General features: G+C 38.2%; 1 protein-coding gene across 7 annotated transcripts in view; it reads left to right on the top strand.

Annotated features, from left to right (window-relative positions):
• Window positions 1-12,900, top strand: part of PDLIM5 (PDZ and LIM domain 5) — a 213,938-nt gene that overhangs the window by 60,833 nt on the left and 140,205 nt on the right. For 5 of the 7 annotated variants that reach the window (XM_073805583.1, XM_019926429.3, XM_033857386.2 and 2 more), the window contains exon 3: window positions 4,552-4,703. The exons of 1 other annotated variant lie outside the window; for it this stretch is intronic. In XM_073805583.1, the coding sequence (XP_073661684.1) occupies window positions 4,552-4,703 (152 nt within the window). Of the gene's footprint in view, window positions 1-4,551; window positions 4,704-12,900 lie in introns of those variants that run through there. One more of the 7 variants, XM_019926430.3, reaches the window with a different exon arrangement.

The following is a 12,900-nucleotide window of genomic DNA, read 5'->3' as shown; positions in this document are numbered from 1 at the left end:
GGAAACGGCAGAACACAGGGGCTATATGATTTCTATGCTCCATGTTTTGAAAATAAGGGTGGCAGAGTAAAAGCAAGTCTAAAAAGATAGGTAAGTCTGAGAAGTTGGATTTGAACATCTTGAGATCATAGGCTCTCAGAATCGACTAGGCAGCTGCAACAAAGGAGTAAGTTTTATCTAGTGTATGACATTTGATTTGATTAGATTATTTTCTTTTTTTTAAAACATCGTTATTGGAGTATAATTGCTTTATAATGGTGTATTAGTTTCTGCTTTATAGCAAAGTGAATCAGCTATATGTATACATATATCCCTGTATCCCCTCCCTCTTGCATCTCCCTCCCACCCTCCCTATCCCACCCCTCTAGGTGGTCACAAAGCACCAAGCTGATCTCCCTGTGCTATGCAGCTGCTTCCCACTAGCTATTTATTTTACATTTGGTAGTGTATATATGCCCATGCCACTCTCTCACTTCATCCCAGCTTACCCTTCCCCCTCCCTGTGTCCTCAAGTCCATTCTCTACATCTGCATCTTTATTCCTGTCCTGCCCCTAGGTTCTTCAGAAACTTTTTTTTTTTTTTTAAGATTCCATATATATGTGTTAGCATACGGCATTTGTTTTTCTCTTTCTGACTTACTTGACTCTGTATGACAGACTCTAGGTCCATCCACCTCACTACAAATAACTCAATTTTGTTTTTCTTTTTATGGCTGAGTAATATTAGATTATTTTCTTAATTGCTCATTACCTTTATATTACTGGACTGGGAGTGTTTAAATTGCTTTAGTTGGGTACATTTTGAGCAAATGCCCTTAGGTTTCAGTGTTTCTATTTTAAGGCTGCCTTACGTGAAGAATGGTGAGGTAGGTAATTTAGCTGTGTTCTATTTCTGGTTAAAAAAATTTTTTTGGATGCCCTTCTTGGCTAAAACAAAATGTAGGATAAATTATGTTTATTTTTTGTCTTATTATCAGGATTCAAATTTCCATTCATTTATTTTCGTAGGGAATAGATGTCCCTTTGCCCTACCATTCAGATATGACTCTTATTTTAGGATTAGAGTTATACCTTTGTATAGACAGTTCACAGATAGATAAAACTTTTAAGACTGGAAGGGACCTTAGAAGGCCTTTGACATCATCCAGTACAACCTCCACGTTTCTTGGATTAGTAATCTGAGGTCAGGAGAATAATAATAGCTAACATTTATTAAGCTGTTATCTCACATAATCTTTATAAAACCCTACAAGTAAGTCCCATGGAAAATGGGTGGCATTGCTAGATTTAGGAGTTGTTTTCTTTGTAAATGTCCTTCACAGTTTGAACAATTTAGTTCTGTGCAGGAGAGACGAACAGTTATTTGTTATTAAATTAAATTATTTCTTTAATATTTATATTAATAAAAAAGAAATACTAATTATTAAGACAGTCCACACCTATTATTTATTTATTTATTTTTATTTTTTGGCTGCGTTGGGTCTTCGTTGCTGCACGCGGGCTTTCTCTAGTTGTGATGAGTGGGGGCAACTCTTCGTTGCAGTGCGTGGACTTCTCATTGCGGTGGCTTCTCTTGTTGCAGAGCACAGGCTCTAGGCGCGTGGGCTTCAATAGTTGTGGCACATGGGCTCAGTGGTTGTGGCTCGTGCGCTCTAGAGCACAGGCTCAGTAGTTGTGGCGCACGGGCTTCAGTAGTTGTGGCACGCGGGCTCAGTAGTTGTGGCTCGTGGGCTCCAGAGCGCAGGCTCAGTAGTTGTTGTGCACAGGCTTGGTTGCTCCGTGGCATGTGGGATCTTCCCGGACCGGGCTCGAACCTGTGTCCCCTGCACTGGCAGGTGGATTCTTAACCACTGCACCACCAGGGAAGTCCCCACACCTGTTATTTAATACAGTAAAACTGTAATATTTAATGTAGATATTATTATTTTTAAAGACTTTTTTCTTACTCCCACCACACGCATACATTACTTTCATATTTTAATAAATATATCTGTCTATACAGTATTTTAAAATATACTTAATAAAGTTCTATCTTAATTTTTTTCTTCTTGATCCAGTGATCCTGGAATTCAGATTAACTTTATTTAATTTTCATTGAATTTTGGTATTACTTCGTCAGTCATATAATATATAATGAAAAGTGTGTCTATATGTATGTATATACATACACATGTGTGTAATATAGCTATGTTGATAAGTTTGATATGCATTAAATTTTCATCTGTTTTATTACTCTGGAAATTTATTTCTTTATTGTCAACATTTCATTAATTTTTCTTACCTTTAAATATCTGGGCGGCTGAGAGGAGTTGTTTTGTTTGTTCACATTAGTACAAAGATGAAAACAGAATCACTACACTTGACCCTTGAACACTTGGGGATTAGAGGCACTGGCCCTCTGCGAAGTTGAAAATCCGCCTGTAATTTATAGTCTGTCCTCCGTACATATAGTTTGGTTCCTCCGTATACAAACACGCATATCATGTAGTACTATAGCATTCACTGTTGAAAAAAATCCGCATGTGAGTGGACCCACGCAGTTCAAACTCACGTTGCTCAAGGGTCAACTCTATGTACTATGTATATAATAGAGAATATTTCATTTGAAAGGTTTGAAATCTTTTATTTTATACTTTGTATCTGTTAGATTTTACATATTCTTGCTCAAATAGATATTTTTTCTTACTAATTTCAAGAACTATGTCCATCATTTGATAGTTATGTGTTAAATGAGATAAATTTCAAATTATTTAAAATTTTAGTTCTTCCTAATTTTGCACTTTAAAACAAACCATAGATTTTGCCAGTGTTAAATAATAAATACGTGGCATCCATTCATTCAGTATATATTATAATGAAGGTCTATAGTGTCAGGCACACTTCTAGCTTAAGGGTAGTTGGGGAGAAGCGCAGACATGGGTGCTGGCTGGGTGGATCTAGCAGTCAATACTGTTTTCTTGATTTTAGATCCAAAGAGTTGTTCTTGTACACTAGGATTGATCTGCCTTGATCATTATTTTTAAGGAAAGGATTTGACAACTGATGGTAATCAAAACCTATCTGAGCATACAATATCCAGTTGTATTTATTGCTTTGCTTCCAGATTATGAATTCTAGCACTCACCCCTTGTTCAGTTTGCTGAGGGATGTTTTTCTTTTAATCAAAAAGTAATTTTAGTAAAATGTTCTCTAAAATATTTAGTTTTTGTTAGTTTTAAAAAAATTGTGGTAAAATATAAAAATTAGACATTTTGGGCTTCCCTGGTGGCGCAGTGGTTGAGGGTCTGTCTGCCGATGCAGGGGACGCGGGTTCGTGCCCCTGTCTGGGAGGATCCCACATGCTGCGGAAAGGCTGGGCCCGTGAGCCATGGCCGCTGGGCCTGCGCGTCTGGGGCCTGTGCTCCGCAACCGGAGAGGCCGCGGCAGTGAGAGGCTGGCGTACAGCAAAAAAAAAAAAAAAAAAAAAAAAAATTAGACATTTTAACCATTTTTAATTGCACAATTCATTAATTGCATTAAGCACATTTTCATTGTTGTGCAGTCATTACCACTATCCTTTTCCAGATGTTTTTCATCATCCCTGCATAAAATCTACACTTTTAAGTATTAGAGAAATAGTGGTTGTTTTCTTTCTTTCTTTTTTGGGCCTAGTCTCACCTGTCTTCCAACAGCCCAGTATTCATTGTGATCTGCTTGTACTTACTGAATTCTAAGCTTGTCATTTTAATTAGAATGGTTCCTTTTGATTTGTACTTGTTCCATGTTTCTGAGTATCTATTAAAATTGTATCATCTTTCATTTTACTGTCATTTTATATTTGTTTGCTCCTTTTGGAGCAATGAAATAGATACACATGAAGTTTGAAGGAGATCAAACTAAATGTAAACATGTAGAAAATTTTGTAAAAAGGGAAAAAAAGATTGGGGATTAAAGATCGTGGTACACAAAAGAGTCTGACAGTCTCAGACACAACTGGTTTTCGTCCCCTCGTTCTAAATGCCTGGAGCAGGAAGCACAGCCAGCATAAAAGATATTTGGGCCTGTGATCTTAAAGAATTCAGTCCCTCAAACGCTGGATATGAATTGGACTCAACAGGAAGGATAGTTCAGTAGATCCTCCATCTGTATTACTCTTTGTGCTCAAACAAAAATACAGCTGTTTAAAGAGTTTTGAAAGTTATTTCTAAAAGAGTATTAAATACCCTATTCATATTACTTTCTTTTTTTTTCCTGCTAAAATGTAGTTGCCTTGCCTACTTCTCTTCCTTATTTGTAACAATCACACACTACTGTTATACAGTAAAGAAATGGAGGACTTATCAGGGACCTTTTCTCAGACAATTAGTTCAGTTTTTTAGAAAACAAATAAGAATTTAAGGAAATAAGTATGAAAGTCATTTGAATTTTAACTTTACCTGTTAAGCAAGATAATTTGTATTACTTTGTCTAATAGTATATTAATATACTTCTCTTTTGATATAACAAAAGTATAATTTTCGTCTGTGTTTATTTTTAAAGAGTGACAATTCTAATGAAATATATTTTTTACAGCTAAAAGATGGCGGCAAAGCATCCCAGGCAAACGTAAGAATAGGTGATGTGGTTCTCAGCATTGATGGAATAAGTGCACATGGCATGACTCATCTTGAAGCCCAGAACAAGATTAAGGGTTGTACAGGCTCTTTGAATATGACTCTGCAAAGGTAAATTGCTTTTTGTTTGGCTCTGAGAGAAAAGACAACACTGAGGAATGTGTTTTCGTGTGTCTGATTCATGGTGTTAACTAAGAAGCAGTTTCTGTTGCCATTGTTTCAGGTGGGTAAATAAAAAATAGAATGGCTTTTAAATTGGGTAATTGAGCAGTATGAGAATTGGTGAAAGCTTTGGATTATAAGGCATGTATTCACATACGCATAAAGATTGCGTGTGGAGTTTCAGAGAGTTTAAGAATTCCTGAAATTTCTCAATGGAGTGCAGCCCAAGAATTCTTGTTACGGGGTAAAACTCTTGGCCTTAATATTCTGGGCAGTATATTAGGGGTATTCTTTTAAGATATGATTTGGCTTTTCTTAGTATGTCCTTTTCCCTTTCTTTCCCTGGGTAGAAAAACAGAATTTTAATATACTCATTTGAAGTCCAAATTTTCTGAACTCAGTTTGGCTTCAATTTAAAAATAATCATCTCATTGATTGTACTATATCAGATCTTTTCAGCATCCCAACATTTGAACTGAGATCACCTGGATTGCTTGTTAAAAATAGTGATAGGGCTTCCCTGGTGGTGCAGTGGTTGAGAGTCCGTCTGCTGATGCAGGGGACACGGGTTCCTGCCCCAGTCCAGGAAGATCCCACATGCCGCGGAGCGGCTGGGCCCGTGAGCCATGGCCGCTGAGTGTGCGCGTCTGGAGCCTGTGCTCCGCAGCGGGAGAGGCCACAGCAGTGAGAGGCCCGCGTACCGCAAAAAAAAAAAAAAAAGTTGTGATAGGAATCAGAATATCTGGAAGTAAGGACCAAGAATTATATATGAATAAGTTTTCTATGATTATTATGAAATATGAAGTTAGAACTACTGCAGTGTCTTGGGTTGAGGGGAAGGGAGGAGAAAGAGGGGATAGAGGGAGGGTGATTGAATGATGGCTCTGAACCTTTAGGTTTATAAGGAAGTAGCTATCATTTACCAGGTGGTCATGGAGGGTTTTAAGCAAGTCTTGCTTTTGATAATTACATAAGTGTTCTCTGGTCTATAAATTTTGGAAAATGCCATTTTCCCCAAAAACGTCTCATAGGCTTCCGTAAATTGTTGTCTTTATTATAAATCTTTAAGAGGGGAACAACATGCCATACCTTCCTAACACTTATAGCTAAGAAACCTTTTTTTTCTTGGAGTCTCTCCTGGGAGTATTTAAAGGATATATACAGGGCAAATTATATGTACTTGTCTGGAAGAGTATCAATTTGGTCTTAAAACTGAATAGGAAAAATTTAGAAAAACTTAGACTTATAGATTTACTTTGTTGTAGCATGACTTTCTGACCAGTTTTCTTTTGGGGGAGTGTGTGTGTGTCTGTGTGTGAAATTGCTTTCAGTGGAACTGTTGAATCAAAGGTCATGTGTATTTAAAATTTGAAAGCTATTAGCTATACATTTTAATTCATAGAAAAGTGATCAATGAGAAAAAATAACCTTGCTAAAAAGTCCTGTTTCGATAGTATCCTTTCTGTTCTATATATTTAGACATGTAACACAAAAATTGTTACTAATTAAGTGAAAATAGTCATTTTTACTCATAGGCATTTTTGCTAAGTATGAATTTTGAAAGGAAACCAAGAAGTCAAGAAGCTTAACTTGTCTGAGATATCAACAAAGCAAAACAAATACAGATGATGTTGGGCTGTTTCTCAAATTCTAAAGTGAAAGTTTATGTAGGGTATAATCTTTCCTTCTGGGCTGTGTATCATTTCTTTCATAGTAGCCTACTTGTTTTCACATTGTGCTCCTTATTTTACAACCTAGGACTCAGTATCTTATTTTCTATTGACAGCACTTCTGGTTCCATAAAAGTAGATGAAAACCAGATGTTACCCTGTTTGGATGAATTTGCAATTTAAGTAATCTGCTACTGACTCTAATACAGATTCTTTTAAGCTACTTGAATACAAAATCTGACAAACCAACTTGTTATAAACATTTGGAGATACTACTTAATCTTATCTTCGTATTTCTGAATATGGATATTCAGAGACTCAAACTATGAGAGAGAATTTTAGAGTCCTGTTGTTATTCATTGTTATTCTCCTTAAGGTTTTGAACACTTCTTGTGTTAGGTAATGTCAGCCTAAAAGAGATTTGCGTTTAAGAGAATTCATGGTATAACATTGACAGTACTACTGAAGAAAGACTTTTTGTTTTTTATGGAAAAAATAAAACTTTGAAGAGTTATCATCAATTCTTCCCTATACCAAAGCCATTTTCTTCTTAAGTTCTCTCTTTCTTATATCAGAGCAAATATTTTTTCTTCCACTTATTTCTGAGTTTGAACAACAGCACCCTTAATTGGCCTCCAGTCACCTTACCCTCTTTATTCCATCTGTCACCAGCCAAACTGCTGAGCATTCTTCTTCCAAACTGAGTGACCCACAACAGTATTTTCTCTGTGTAACTGTTTTCTTCATGAATATCTAGGTATTTTCCTTTACAGACTTGTCTTAGTCCAGTTTCCCTAGAAACAGAATCTGAGATGGTATTCATGTGCAAATGATGTATCAAGAGAGTTCTTTCACATGTTACTTAAAAGGGAATAAGTCAAGCGGGATTGGGAAGAAGAAGAAACTGAGATGAGGAAGGGTTTAGTTTCATCGGATGTCTAGCCTCAGCTTGACCCAGGAGGGAATTTTGGAACAAAATTGTACCATAGAGTCTGTCTTGCCTTGAGGCAAGGGAACTGGGCTTTTGTCCCCTCTCCCCTTCATTCGTTACTTATTGACCACCAGCTGTCCTGGAAATATGTGTGTGTGCAGGAGTGCAGAAGAGGTCTAGGAGGTAGCTTCTGTTACTTCCACAGAAAGTTGCTGGTATGAACCATTAGCAATGCAGGGAGCACCTTTGGGACTGGATGTACCAAACCAGTCGAAGGGTTCCAGAGGACCCAAGCTGGGCACCAATAGCACGTGCTGTGAGATTCCTTCCAGACTGGAGTCCTTTGCTCAGAGGATTAGGCTCTCTGTGACCCAGGCACACTCAGATTGTCCTCCCCCTAGGACTTCCCTGGCAGTCCAATGGTTAAGACTCTGTGCTCCCAGTTCAGGGAGCGATAGTTCGATCCCTAGTCAGGGATATATGCCGCCTGGTGCAGCCAAAAGTTTAAAAAAAAAAAAAAAAAGAAAGATTGTCCTCCCCACATCATCACTACTCGTCAGCGAATACCATTTTTCCATTTAAGGTAGGTTTCTTACTGTCCCTCACATGCCTTTTTTGTCCTCTCATGAAATTTGCTTCATCTGGAATGCCCACCCACCTTTTCACTGCCAATACATACCTCCACCTCCACAAATCCCATATCAAACCTCATCATCTACCCATGGTCTTTTCTTACTATTGCAACTTACTCATTTTTTTCCCCTCTAAACTCTTATGACAAGTTTATACCACTCGACTCAGCGTTTAATTGTACACTAGGTATAACCAGGAATGACAAGGCAGATTCCATGAATCATATACAAATAAACCTAACTGGTTAATAGTCATACCTAATACTGCCTATGTAATTAACTAATTACTCTGTGTTTCACCAACTAGACTCCTTGAAAGCAAAGACCTTGTTTTTTGCGCTATTTGTATTTGGCATCTTGTATAGTTTTGTGTTTTTAGTGTCCAATAAATATTTGATGGGCACCAGCATTATTTCTCAAATTTGGCATCATTTATTTATTCCACAAATGCTTTTTGAGCTATTGCTATGTGCCAGGCACTGTTGTAGATGCTGGGGACATTCAGCAGTGAGCAAAACAAACAAAATCCCTGCCTCCTTGGTGCTGACCTTTTAGTGAGCAGAGGCAGACAATAAACAAGTTAAGTAATGGGAATTCCCTGTCTGTCCAGTGGTTAGGTGCTTTCACTACTGGGGCCCAGGTTGGATCCCTGGTCAGGGAACTAAGATCCCACAAGCCGCGTGGCACAGCCATAAATAAATAAATAAACAAACAAGTAAGTAAAAATGTATAGTATATCACATGGAGGTGGTAAGTGCCTTGGGGAAAAATAAAGCATGTAAGGGACATAGGGAATGCAGAGGTAGGAAATTGCAATTTAAAATAGAGTGGTCGGGGGCTTCCCTGGTGGCGCAGTGGTTGAGAGTCCGCCTGCTGATGCAGGGGACACGGGTTTGTGCCCCGGTCTGGGAAGATCCCACATGCCGCGGAGCGGCTGGGCCCGTGAGCCATGGTCGCTGAGCCTGCACGTCTGGCGACTCTGCTCCACAACGGGAGAGGCCACAACAGTGAGAGGCCCGCGTACTGCAAAAAAATAAAATAAGAGTGGTTGGGAGAGCCTCAGTGAGAAGGTTATTGGATATCTGGGTCACGAGTGTCCCCGGCAGAGGGAAGAGCTGGTGCAGTGGTCCTGTCAGGAGGCCAGTGGGCCCGGAGCAGAGGGGGTGAAGGCAGCAAGGTCAGAAGTGAGGTCAGAGAGATAGCAGGAAGTGAGTGGAGATGGGACAGTACTTGTAGGACCCATGCGTCACTGCAGTATTTGTAATCGACTTTAAATTTTCCTGGGCCTGTAGAAAGTTGTGAGAAAGCCTTGAAGAGTTATAGCTGCTTGGCCAGCTCTACAGCAGGATTTGGGAGAGAGGTGGTTTCATTATTGGAAAGGGGCTAGAAGGAAGAGCAGACCAAGCCTCACCCCAGTCTTGATAGCCATGGCACTGCCTTTTTCTTCTAGTGCGGTAGAAATACTGGACGATTACCACTTCTTCTGATCTCCACTCAAGAACCCCCAGCAGGAGACTATGACAGAGAAAACCCATCTTTTTTAAATTAATTAATTAATTAATTAATTAATTAATTTTTGGCTGCGTTGGATCTTCGTTGCTGTGCGTGGGCTTTTTCTAGTTGCGGTGAGCGGGGGCTACTCTTTGTTGCAGTGCATGGGCTTCTCATTGCAGTAGCTTCTCTTGTTGCAGAGTATGGCCTCTAGGTGTGCAGGCTTCAGTAGTTGTGGCACGTGGGCTCAGTAGTTGTGGCTCGTGGGCTCTAGAGCGCAGGCTCAGTAGTTGTTGTGCACGGGCTTAGTTGCTCTATGGCATGTGAGATCTTCCCGGACCAGGGCTCGAACTCGTTTCGCCTGTATTGGCAGGCAGATTCTTAACCACTGTGCCACCAGGGAAGTCCCCCATCTTTGTTTTTGTTTCGTGAATTTTTTTTGTATTAAGTATTATTGTTATATATTTGTTCATTTTATATATATATATATATTTAATTGACCTCTTGTTTAAGCCCAACCTCAAAATCCTAAAATAAGGTTTAGATAAGAAAAGGTAAGATAAAGATACTTGCTTGCATAAGGTTATTTTGGAACTTTTTTTTCAATCTTGTCTTATTTGGGGGTATGTAATAAAGCAAACATATGCTCTCTCATTGATATCCTAAAAAAATAAGACTTGACTCACTATATTCTAGTATCTAATGAATATAGAGGTGTGGAAGATTTCATTTTGATTTCTTTTATCGTTGGGAAAGATGGGAAAATATTTTTTTCCCCCTGAAACTGGCACTGATTCTAAGAGTGCTACAACTGGACAATGAAAAATTCTATTTGAAATTATTTTTCCTCTTGGGAGAACAGGCAAATAGTAGTGTGCTTGTTTTTAAATATCAAGTGCTTTTTGCCTATGCTTTTGATCCACGTCAAAGTGGATCATTTTAACAATTACATTATTTCAGCTAATAATAGAAGAAGACTACTTTCTGAAGCTTTGATGTCAAATAAATCTATGAACTATATTAGAGTTGGAGTCTATGAATAAGATTTTTAACTATTTCATTTTATTTCATTAATTCTTTGCATAACATAGATAAACTTGCTACTGACTTACTGTATGAATTGGGGTAAGGTGCTGAACTTCTGGGCCTTAATTTTCTTGACTATAAAATGAGGTCATGAGTGATCTCTAAGTTCTCTTAAATTCTGGTTCTTGTTCTGGTTTTTTAGCTGTAAATGGATAAGTTCCCTAAAGTTTGCTATTAGATCAGACTAATGTCAGTTTGCTTGTTTTGGCTGAGAGAATCAGGAAATTGGACTTTCTTCACTGGAGTTATCTTAAACCATGCCAGGTTAGCAAAGTGACTTGTACTACCCTGCCGACTTCAAGGTGAAAGGTAGGTCAGCTGGATATTCAAACAGAACTTAATCATAAAAAAATACTTTATATACTTGTCCTTATTTTATATTTTAAAATTAATCCTTTCAGAATCACAGAGAATATATATAACTTTCTAATCTTCCTTGTTTTTTACATTATCAGTAGTGGCATATCTGTGGGTTTATTTACTTATTTACTTTGGTTCCTTAAATTTCATTTAGTGTATAACTTGTTATGATTGGAAGTGAAAGATCTAGAAGGATTGAGTTTTGAAAAATATTGATGTACTCTCTGCCTCCCCCTTCTTCCTCATCCTTCAAACAGCAGAAAAATTGTCAGAGGTCCGGTAACTACTACTAATGAATGACAGACTGGAATAATTTAATAGGCACAGTGAGTTACAAAAAGAAAAGAAGTAGCTGTGGTACCAGACTGAAGCTATTAGCCATCTTTTGTTTCATTTTAATGGATTGCTTAACATCCTGTTACTGTTAACTTTAATGAGTTCACCTCTGCTCTTTCTTTCACTATTAGCACAGAGGCAAGATATTAAAAAATACTTTTTAAAATCCAAGTTTTCAGTTCTCTATCTGGGATGTTTCAATTCATGTGAATTAAAAGACATTTAGTTCGATTACCTTTTCATTTAATTGGAGTTGCACATTATCCCACCTCAGGTTCCTTTTTTCCCCCGGTATTTCACATACTTTTTGAATGTGTTTTCTGCAATATAGGTTTTACTGTTTGTTTGTTTGTTTGATTGTTTGTGTTGGTTTTAGTTTCATTTTTTAATTCTTTTCCAGAAGGACTGTCTGATTAATCCTCCCTCTCCCTCATTAAAATTAGAAGTGCTGCTTAGGAAAGGGGATGAGGACAAGCAGGCATTGACATCTCTTTTGTGCAAGTCTTTTTTTTTTTTTTTTTTTTTGCGGTATGCAGGCCTCTCACTGTCATGGCCTCTCCCTTTGCGGAGCACAGGCTCCGGACACGCAGGCTCAGCGGCCATGGCTCATGGGCCCAGCCGCTCCGCGGCATGTGGGGTCCTCCCGGACCGGGGCACAAACCCGTGTCCCCTGTATCAGCAGGCAGACTCTCAACCACTGCGCCGCCAGGGAAGCCCTGTGCAAGTCTTTTCACATATACATTTAATCCTTCTATCAGTCCATTGAGAAAGGAGTTAACATACCCATTTTTCAGATGATTAATTTATGGTTTTGAGGGTTTATGTGACTTGCATAACAAACCCAGGTCAGTTCAAAGACTATTTCCTTCCCCACTTTCTTATAGCTAGGACTTAGTGACTATAGTCTCCTAATAAAATTTGATAAGACAGGATAGTAATTCAGTAGGGGTAACTCTTTGACTCTTTCACTTGTAGGCAACAGTGTCTCTGTTTTCACACTCACCTGTTGGTATTCTGTAATAAATATTATGCCTAAATTATTTTCTATGTGTTTCGTAGACCCTGTAGGTTAGAATAAAAGTAAAAGAGAAAAAGGAGGCTAAATAGGTTCACGGGTCACTAGATAGGAGCATTCATTTGGATACTGACTTGTATATATGGTTGCCTGTCCTAAGTCAGAATATCATCTTTTATTTTTCCCTCCCAAGTTTATAAGCCTGTTGACTATATTTGCTAAATTATTACTGTATTAAAGTTTGAAGACTTTGTTCTTCAGCAGGCTTCTGTGTATGCATCCCATGAGTAACTAAGGATTCAGCAATTTAAAAAAATACGTTTTTAAGACTATTTGCTCAATATGACACTGACTGGAAAAGATACCAAAACTGTCCATCAACAGACATGGAAGAGAAGTATTTCTCTTCTGTGTCTTTTTCTTCAATTCAGTAGGGATAAAGATTGCTGAAAATGAACTTGAAGGCTCAAATTAGTACATCTTGTTTGATAGTCTGTAGCAATTTGAATATCGGTTCATCGGGGTGTATTTTGCATTTTTAAATTCTTCCCTGAACTTTCCCTCTTGAAAGTGCTCAGTTATCTTATATAAATTTATGTATTTAATTTTTGGCTGAGTTGGGTCT

Source organism: Tursiops truncatus, chromosome 5 (genome assembly GCF_011762595.2).
Source record: "Tursiops truncatus isolate mTurTru1 chromosome 5, mTurTru1.mat.Y, whole genome shotgun sequence".
Lineage (NCBI taxonomy): Eukaryota > Metazoa > Chordata > Mammalia > Artiodactyla > Delphinidae > Tursiops > Tursiops truncatus.
This window is presented reverse-complemented; position numbering and strand designations above follow the sequence as displayed.